Source organism: Montipora capricornis, chromosome 8 (assembly GCF_036669925.1).
Source record: "Montipora capricornis isolate CH-2021 chromosome 8, ASM3666992v2, whole genome shotgun sequence".
NCBI lineage: Eukaryota > Metazoa > Cnidaria > Anthozoa > Scleractinia > Acroporidae > Montipora > Montipora capricornis.
Window position 1 is genome coordinate 37,921,735 of NC_090890.1, and position 10,000 is coordinate 37,931,734.

At 37.4% G+C, this 10,000-nt stretch overlaps 1 protein-coding gene and 1 long non-coding RNA gene across 2 annotated transcripts in view; one reads left to right on the forward strand and one right to left on the reverse strand.

The window, feature by feature from the left end:
- The window catches only part of LOC138060409 (uncharacterized), a 15,239-nt gene that overhangs the window by 335 nt on the left and 4,904 nt on the right, over positions 1–10,000 (forward strand). The window contains exons 2-3 of the mRNA XM_068906173.1: positions 6,309–6,441; positions 8,639–8,881. Of these exons, the coding sequence (XP_068762274.1) occupies positions 6,309–6,441; positions 8,639–8,881 (376 nt within the window). The remainder of the gene's footprint in view (positions 1–6,308; positions 6,442–8,638; positions 8,882–10,000) is intronic.
- LOC138060411 (uncharacterized) lies at positions 5,554–8,329 on the reverse strand. The gene is made up of 2 exons (XR_011134345.1): positions 7,940–8,329; positions 5,554–5,646 (listed from the first exon to the last, which is right to left on the reverse strand). It is a non-coding gene; the product is annotated as an uncharacterized lncRNA (long non-coding RNA).

Sequence of the window (10,000 nt, forward strand, 5' to 3'; positions counted from 1 at the left end):
TCAGCACATGTCAATGTTGATTTTTATAACTTAAAGCGGGTTGTGCGTTAATTTGTTGGAAGTACACGTATTGAGCGAATAGGCTTAATTGGGTACAATTCACGATTACTTTTAGAGTACAAACTTTGACTTGTGGCATTAAAACTTCGCGTATCTTGGATTTGGGCGTCTAGATTTATGGAAGACCCGACCATGTATTGCGTTTATTGTTATATGCCTCTCATTATACACATGGGAAATGTTACGTTACGTACAGATGTTACGTTACGTACAACTTTGGTTTTTATTTTGCGTCTTTAATTGTTACCTTTGCACTCTTTTACCTGCGAAACATTATATCGTATTTTAGACACGCCCGTAGCTCGATGAGTTGTGCATCGTTTATGTTAGGGTTTTTGTCTCTTTTTAGCCCAAAATATCGTTTTCGTCAACTATTGTTATTACTGTGTAACAGAGTGACCTCCGTTCCACAAAAAGTCAGATCATTCCGCTTACAAATAACCAGATAAAAAAATCTTTAAAATAGTTAAATGAATAACAATCAGAGAACGTTTAGAAATACATTTGATAATAAAAATTAACGGTAAAACTACGACGTTTCGAAGTCTCCATGACCTCATTGTCAAGTTTTAACATTTTACATTTTACTTGATAATGAGGTCATGGAGACTTCGAAACGTCGTAGTTTTACCGTTAATTTTTATTATCAAATAAATGAATAACAATCGTTTATTTGAATCTCTTGCAATTAGAATAAAAACTGAATTAACATGGGTAATTGCAATCATTACTACAAATATGTGCACTGCATGTAATTATTATAACATACAAACACTAATAACAGTCCAATATTACGAACTAATGTTCAATTCTAATAAGAACATGGTATTTGGTGGTAAAGAAGTCCTGGCTTCTCTTAGTTTTTCCAGTGGTTTGGTAGGCTGCGTAGCGCCTGATCCTATGTTATACGGTATTGACTCCAACATAGGCAACTGCACCAGGAATGCCAATGGGTGTTCTCTACTCTGCGTTGCCTCTGTCATCATTCATCATGAAACTTCTTACATGAACTGTCTCTATCTATCCGATAGAGTGTCTTCATTAGTCAGCACCAGGGCTTGATCATATGAGCAGTCCGGGTAAATGATCTTCAAAGCCCTTTTTTGAATTGATTCAATGCTATTACAAAGGTACTCAGGGATATTTTGCCAAATGTCATATTTTAGGATAGACCAAAACACTACTCCTATAGACAAAAAGTATGATGTGTTCGGGAATTCACACCGCCCTTTTCAGAAGTCGTAAGGCATAGAGTCTCTTAGATGCCTTGGTAACAAGGTAATCTATGTGATGATTCCATTTGAGCACTTCACTGATACCTACACGTGATAGTTTATATGAGGAAACGCGCTCAATTTGACAGTTGTCGGCACATAACGGTCTAATTACGATGTTTGGATTTTTCATTAAGTTAACCACCACTTCTTTACATTTTTTTGGGTTACATTTCATAGTATGCGGATTAGCATTATAGCACAGTATTAATTTTGTGAATGTCCCTAACCGGTGGAAAAACAAGCTGATTCAATTACGTGGGTAGACTTAATTAATTAAAAAGGGCGAACTTGAAGTTCCTTCGTGCGTAAATGAACAACTTATCAACTGCTGCGGAAAGTTTCCTTTCCAAAGAAAAAGAGAAGAGTTTTGCCAGAGTACTTCTATATCGAAATGTTCGAATACAGTCAGCGATGATGGAGCTTTGTGTTGTTAACTCGTTCTGTCAACTAGACTTGCATTGCAGAGGAACTTTTTACATCTTCATTGGGTAAGAGTGTTTTCTTATCTTTTTCTAAGTAGAACGATCTGACTCTTTTTTTGAAAGAATTGACTATGCTGGAACGATCTGGCCTTGAACTAGAGACTGTATTTTGCCATCCTTCTCCGATATTCTAAGGAGAACAGCTATAACGGGAATTGGAACTTGAAAACCCTGTTGACCGACTTCCTTTAGCAATGGTAATAGTCCCTCTTATGTTAAATGATGGTCGCCTGATTCCCAGAAAAAGTCAGAGGAGCTGATTGAGAAGATGGAAAGAGAGAGAGAGGCTCAGACTGAGAGTCGAACAATTTTGTCAAGTTCGTAAAGTCCGCTATCAATGTTCACTAGTGTTCGAGCCACATATACATAATCTAGTCTCCGAGCCTTGCAAGCCCTCAGTCAACTACATCAGCGGTTACCATAATTCAAGTTCAAGTTCTTTATGCGCCCGTGAAGTTCACATTCAAAAGTTGCAAGTTGAATTTAAAACTTGAAAGTTGAATGTGAACTACAGAATTTTCCACTTCAATGTCAAATTCAAAACTGCAATGTTGGATATAAAACTTCGATGTCGAATATGAAAATCAAGACTCGAATTTGAAACTCGGATGTCCACGGGCTACCATGCGGGAGATCGTGAGTTCGACTCCTGCCGGACCAACACTCAGGGTCTTAAAATAACTGAGGAGAAAGTGCTGCCTTTATAATTACATCCACAAATGGTCAGACTTTCAAGTCTTCATGGATAAAGACTGTAAACCGAAGACCCATTTCACAACCTATCCTGTTAAAAAAACACTACGAGATGTTCAAGAAGCTATAGGTTACACCCTGTTCGTTAAGAGTATGTGTGGGTAAGGTGGGTGAGTGGTTCTCTGCCACCAAAACCTTTTTTGACCTGCAGGCCTGTTGTACATTTAGAAGTCAACTATGAGCTTACAGCTGCTGTTTTTATTCACGTGTTCTGTGAAGGGGATTTGTCACAGTTAAGGGGTGGCACCCATGAACACTTTCTGAAACAATTCTGTCTGTTAAGAAAATGGGCTATTCCCCCTCCCCCCCCCCCCCCATCCTTTTTTGGAACACTTTGAATATTTCTCAGTCTCAATCATTATGTTCTTTTTCCTATTCAGGAAAGCATACTTTTTGCTAAGTAAATCATTATAATATTTTCTCTTTAGAACAATGTTACTATTTTAAATTGTAATTTTATTTTATTTTATTTTAATTAATTGAAGGATAAATGTAAAGTGCTCTCGATCTCATGGAAAAAGCACCATAGAAATTCATTATTATTATAAGTATTATAACGAGAAAATTAATACTTGTTGTTGTTGTTGTTGTTATTATTAATAATGATTATTATTATTATTATTATTATTATTATTGTTGTTGTTGTTGTTGTTAGTATTATGTCCAATATTGAATCCACAGATTTGACTTAAGAATCTGGGATGTCTCGCTTGGAAGCAGGTGACAAGTAGCCAAAGGTTTCAAGCAGGTTTAGGGTTAGGGTTTGCTCAGGATACGTGCCGTACCCAACCGTATTATGCTGACTTGTGAATAACTTCCAGTCTCATTTTCGCTTCCAGTTTGTCCAAAACCATTGTAGACCTTAATCCACCAACTACAACTGGGACCACACAGACTTTTCTCATATTCCATAGTCTCGTGATTTCCTTCTTTAGCAACTGGTATAATTTGTTATTGTTATTGTTATTTAGGAATTAAGTAATGCACGAGGGAGCCAATGATGTCTTTTACTCCAAATTATCATATTATGCCAAAGTGGGCACATGCCACATGAATTATAGTGACAGGTATTAACAAAACAACTAAATGCAAAGGCGACAGATTATGCCATTTTTTTACCAAAGCCTCACACGCATAATTCCGTTGGTTGGGCATGGTCAAGAGCTGGTGTCTTACACCTATAAATCATGAAACTTTCTCAATAAACATCACACCTTGCATCAAACTATTAAAAGGATCTGTTCTGCAAAGCCAACCAATTCAGGTACACTGTAAGCTAGGTGCCAGTCCAATAGCTGAAATTTGAGGATGTGATCAATTTGTTGCTAAACTATGCAATCCCTTGTAGACATCAGGTGATATGGACTCACTCCACCAATTAAGGTATTAGGCCATCGGAACAGTCAGAAGGAGTCATTTTCTTATGGTCGGGCTGACAGGGAAGGTTTGCTAACACCTTTAGGCAAATTACTTGCCACTGACAGCCAATTAAGGCAAAGCAGAGACTTTCACTCACCAATCTACCCAGCTGACAAAGCAGGGGCACCACTGTTATTATTGTTATTGTTGTTATTATTATTATTATTATTATTATTATTATTATTATTATTATTATTATTATTATTATTATTATTATTACTGTTATTACTATTGTTATTTGATTTGTGCACCTCTTATGGGATGATTACCTCAAAGTGACCATCTCCCAGTTTGCCTGATTCTTGGATTAGAGCAGTGCAGTGCAATCACAGGATCATGGGTTCAAGCCTGGGTTTTTACCTACAATCCTAGACAAAACTATTGGGAAGGTTAGCACTTTTGAAGTCTTCATTGCTTCTCTCCCCTCATACAGAAATACAGCTCTGGTGTGGTTCATTTACATAACATTCCCAACTACTTTTGTCTATGATTGTCTGAAAATTCTGGGTGTGGTCTTAAATTAGAAAGACAACTTTTTTCTTAGCGTTTACAGTGCCTTTGAAACACAAACACAATTAGTGCTTGCTTTAACATTTAACTGCTTTTTGCCATGTTATTGTGAATTTTAGGCGTTCATCTGGTTAAAAATAAGGCAGGTTTTCAACTTTGATACATGTGTTAGGACGTCATGTTGCATTAGTGTCTCAATGGTATTAAATTGTAGAGCAAATAACATGAAGAAAATTTCTTCGTAAATGAACAGAAAGGGGAGGAGACTAAATGATAGTTAATTAAAGCCAAAAAGCTGGTCTTGAAAGGTCAAACGAGTTCACGGACTAAACTCTTACAATGGCAGATGTCAGTTGCACTTTGCCAAGTTGAGAGCAGCGCCTTTTAAAAACGTCACGTGCATTTCAAACAGAGTCACATTAAGTAAGTAAATTAACAGTGATTACTTTTTTTGCACCAGTAGCGTGAGTAGGATGGCCTGTCAATCATTGACCTATTTTGGGAACAGTAAACGTGTATGTGAACATTGCTCCATGACATTACTCCATAAGAAAATGCGAAATATATGCCCAATGAATGTGAATATTTTGCAACAATAACGTAGTTATATGTAAAGCATACTGGAATACGTACACTGTATTTCTGATTATGGACAAAAGTTATTGTATCTACTTATTTTCAACATTACTCCATTGAAACCATGTATACACAAAGGTTAATTAGATGCGTTATTTCAATTTTAGCTCTCTTTATGGAGTAATGTTGCAGTTTACCTAAAATAAAGCTGAAATGACCATGCAAAGTGCTACTACTATTTCCTTTGAAACCCTTTACACTCCAGTTTCAATAATTTATCTGTAGCTGTGCTTTAAAGGCATTATTTTAGGCTTCGAAAATGGAGTAATGTTGGGAGTGATGCCGGGAGTAATGTAAGTGCTCTCGCACTGCTCGCACCATTTCTTGCTAAATCGATCGAAATAAAACAGTTTTTGGCATTCTTCCAACGTCCTCCAAAAAAGAAAGCTATCTATTAACGAATATGAAACATCAAACAACAAAAAGGTATTTTTTATGGCATTCTGACTTAGTAAACACTTCCCCAACAGAATGGATTCTGGAGTAACGTTGTGAAGCGTCACGCAAGTCTGAAATCCAAATCATAAAACGATGATTTTAACCAAATTTCAGTATTGTGAGATTTTATTTATGCATTGGAAAGTACATTATAAGAACATGTCCAGAATAACAAATGGAAGCCACATGTCAAATTCTACGAGAGTTATTAGCATTCAAAGCAGATGTCCTACTCGCATACAATCCTAGACAAAACTATTGGGAAGGTTAGCACTTTTGAAGTCTTCAATGCTTCTCTCCCCTCCTCCCTCCTTCAATGTTGTGTAAAACTGAATGGTTTCAGTGGAAAATTGTTGACTTACCTTCCAACATTGAATAGGGGGGAGGGGGGCTATGTAAGAGAAAGTAAAACTATTTCTTTTGAGCTTTAACAGAAGCAGGTTGAAATACAGCTCTGGTGTGGTTCATTTACATAACCTTCCCAACTATTTTTGTCTATGATTGTAGCCTTCTTCGCAACTGCTTAAGTAGTGCTGCTAAACTTTGTTGACCTCAAACTCTCAATGAAGTATTATAATTTCAGTTTCCACATTTTAAATATACCAGTATGAACATTTAATATAACTCTATAACTTTCTATCATGTTAGTTCACTTCAGATGACATTAATTTAATACCACTGCATTGCACTGTTGGGAATACTGACGTGTTATTGGGTCCTTAATTTCTTTTAGCTTCAGGAGCCGAGCAAGGCATTTCTTTCCCTTCCTTGCTGTACATATTGCTGTGGTGGTCATGTTTGGATTGGATTTAAATCATTTTCATCAAGGAACATTTTTCAGTTCAGGAGGATCAGAATCTTTTTGTGTAAGACATTAATTTTTATACAATATTTAGTGATGAACACATTTCTGTTTCCTTGTGTGTTGTCCAATGTGAAGAAATCTGGATTCCAGAATCCAGCAAATGTGAGGCTTTGGAATCCGGAATCCAGAGCGTGGAATTGGGAATCCATTGTATGGAATCCAGAATTCACAAATTTCGATGGAATCCAGGATTCACTTCTGTGGAACTAGTAAGTTTGGAATCTGCAATCGACAACTCGGGATCTGGGATCCACTATTCGGACCCAGAATTCACGGGCTGGGATCCGGAATCCAAGAGGTACGTGGATTCCTTTACATTTGTCCGATAAAACATGTTACTCTGTCTCATGACATCAACATGATCACGAATAACAAAGAATGGCAAACTTTTCATAGTTTTACATATTTTTAAAAATTGGTCTGTGATTTATTCATACCAAACTCTCTCTGTGAAAAATAGAACTAAAAATTCAGGTTCTATGCTTGAAAGATATATGAATTTGTGCTTTTAAATTAACGCTTTCAGGTCAACCTCTCTAATGCTCATTTGCAGAGGCATTGAAGACACTTTGTTCTGAAGAAATTACCAGTAGCCTAAAAATTAGAATATTATTATTATTGTGGTTTTGCTCAGAAGAGTATGAGTGAAGCACAGTTCTCATCGAAAGTTCCCTCAGCAGGGGATTCTAGTTCTGTCACTTCTAAAATTCATAAGCCAAAAAACAAAAGAAATCACTATGGTAAAGGAAGTCTGGATATGTGGTCTTAATTAGCATAAAATCTTGCCACCTTTGATCCCAAATATCTCTTAAAATACTGATTCCTTTGAGAAGCAATATCAAACACTTGAAAGAGTGTTTCATCAGATATCCAAACACCTCGAAATTGGTTAAAAAACTCGACCTTCAACGGCCTTATTTTTCAACTCACTTCTCAGTGTTTGGATATCCGATGAAACACTCCTTCTCATGTTTGATATATTACATCATTTCAAAAAAATTATCTGGAGCAGATTCATAGCCACTTTTACCACTGGAAATTTTTAGGGTGGCTCTGTATTTGTCCAGCGAATTTTTTCTTAACTTTGCAGGGAGTTTTATCTTAGCCTGCTGGTCACTTTCCAGCAATAAAAATTGGGGGTGACTGTGTCAGCTTTTGAGATATCACCGTTTAAAGACACAATACAGGGCGTTTTAAACGACTCGTTTTTTGCCATGGTGACCGATTACGTCATATTAATGAGTGAAAGAAATGTATAGTGTGCATCAGTGAAGCAATTATTGGTGTTTCATTTGGTTCCATAACATTGCCGTTACGTGAAACAGTGTTGTAGAGTCATCCTTAATTCTAATTAAAGACATTGATTCCGAAATTGTTGAAACTGGTTAATAAGCCACCTCCAGAGCTCTCAAGTCTCACGCATTTCGATGCAATCTCACGCTCTCACGCCAACACACGTATTTCTCACGCATTGGCACTTTTCTCATAGGTAACTCTACCTTTTAAGCTTTCAGAAGTGCTCATGAATTCCGAATTCGTTCCTTCACTGGCACTGAACTTCGGCCAAATTGTTCAATCTGTTCGTGTGCGACCAATTTTCTTGTTTCTTCTGGACTTTTACCCGTTAATATATGAAGTATTGGCCGATTTGTTAGCTCAGGCTGACCATAATAGCATGGGCTCTCTTAGCAAGCAGCATCAAAAAACCAACATCGAGGACTCGACGGTGCATTTCCAGTGATTTGAGAAGTCTGAGAAGTGCAAATTTCAAAAATTTCCCGGGGGAACGGCCCTCAGATTCAAGAAACACAGGACACTTGTGTCTTTGGCGCATTCTCCAGCAATCATCTCACTCTTTAAAAACTTTAAGAATTGAGAGCTCTGGGAATTTCTCATACAACTATTGCCTCGCGCCTTTGGCGGGTTTGGGCAAGGAGACGGCCGACACTTCAGACTAGTGACAGCCTTGTCCTAAAAATATACCTGCTGACCAAGGAGCCTCATGACTGGATAATAGCCGTGACACATGCACACATTGCGTGCCTATTTTTACCAAATCTGTATTGTTTTTGGAACATTGAAGATCCCGTTAAATGCGAAGAGTCGTAGACACCATTGACCACCATTGGAATCTTAGAAGTTGAAAAATAGTGTGTACCGTAGCTTTGAAATAATTCTATGGCTCGTTCTTTTTTTAGGTTTCCATAGCGTTGACAGCCCCGTTAGTCTTGTTGGCGACTTGGGTGACAAACCGCCAGAGTTACCCAGACAAGATTATAATAATGGTCTCCTTATCATGTTCCCTTCTCATGCTAATGTTCGGTGGTTTGCAAGATAGAATTACTAGTTACAAGATGACTTTCTTTGACGGAGTATATGGGTTTATGATGGCTGGCTCTCTTGCCTTCTTCACTATTTATGGAAAGGAGTATTTAACTAAGGTTTGTTCGCAGATGCATAAACTGAAAGTCTTAGTATTCCAAATTCACTTTACTGTATAAGTCCATTTGTGGGGCCTGTAACCTCCAATTATTTTTATTTTTATTTTTGGAATAAGCAATTTATGACCTAACTTCAGGCGAGAAATGAAACAAATTTCAGTGTGGGAAGTGCCAAAAATTGCAAAAAATACCCCTTCCAAGAACGTAAGGGACCACTTTTCCCTGGTTGCGAATCTGTTAGGTTATAATGTTTTAGTAAAGAAATCTGTAGCTGTCAGGCAACGTAGAACCGAAATTCTTAGATCAGTTTGACTCTACCGAACACACATTTCACCGAAGATTATCGTTGGGTGCTCCTGATAGTCACCGACTTAGTTTCGGAGAAAGAGGCAAGAGAAAAATGCCTTTATTTCGATAGATGGGTCATCATAACGATATGTAGCCTCATTTGCTCATCCGTCGAAAATCATAAAAATATGTTAGAGTGAAGGTTTCTTTGCATAGAAATAGGAGTGGTTTTTTTAGATAGTTGGATGCTACAAGGGATGACGTAAACTTTAGAGTTAATCGTCAACGATCGTTTTCGCAAGCGCCACCCTTTGTAACCACTTCCGGAACTCCCGACACAAGGAAAGAAAAATATAAAAAAAGAACACTTCTTACATTGTGATTTTTTTCATTTCATCATATTTTTGTATATTGTAAGAAGAGTAAGTGCTTCGTGTTTTTAAAAATAGGGGTCACCGAAGATCTAAATGAGTAAAATCGATATGATGTTGCTAAGGTCTTGGAAAATTTTGTTTGTCACGTTTTTGCGTGACCTGTCGAGGAAGGACTGGAACCCAAAACCGGGTCTATCGATGAAAGACTAACCTTCCTCGAGTTTTCAAAACTTTCATCCACTACTCGATTGGCTACCTTTTTCAGACCTTTTCCAGCCTCCCGCTCCTTTCTCTTTAACGTTTCATGATGAATTGGAATATATGTGCCATTCTTTTGCCTGCCTGGAAATTTTTCCCCGGCGCTTTTGTGGCCATGATATCTTAACTAATGCTTGAAGTAATGCGTGACATATTACAGTCGCGTTTCTTGTGCAGTAAAAGTTGCGCACAAACAATT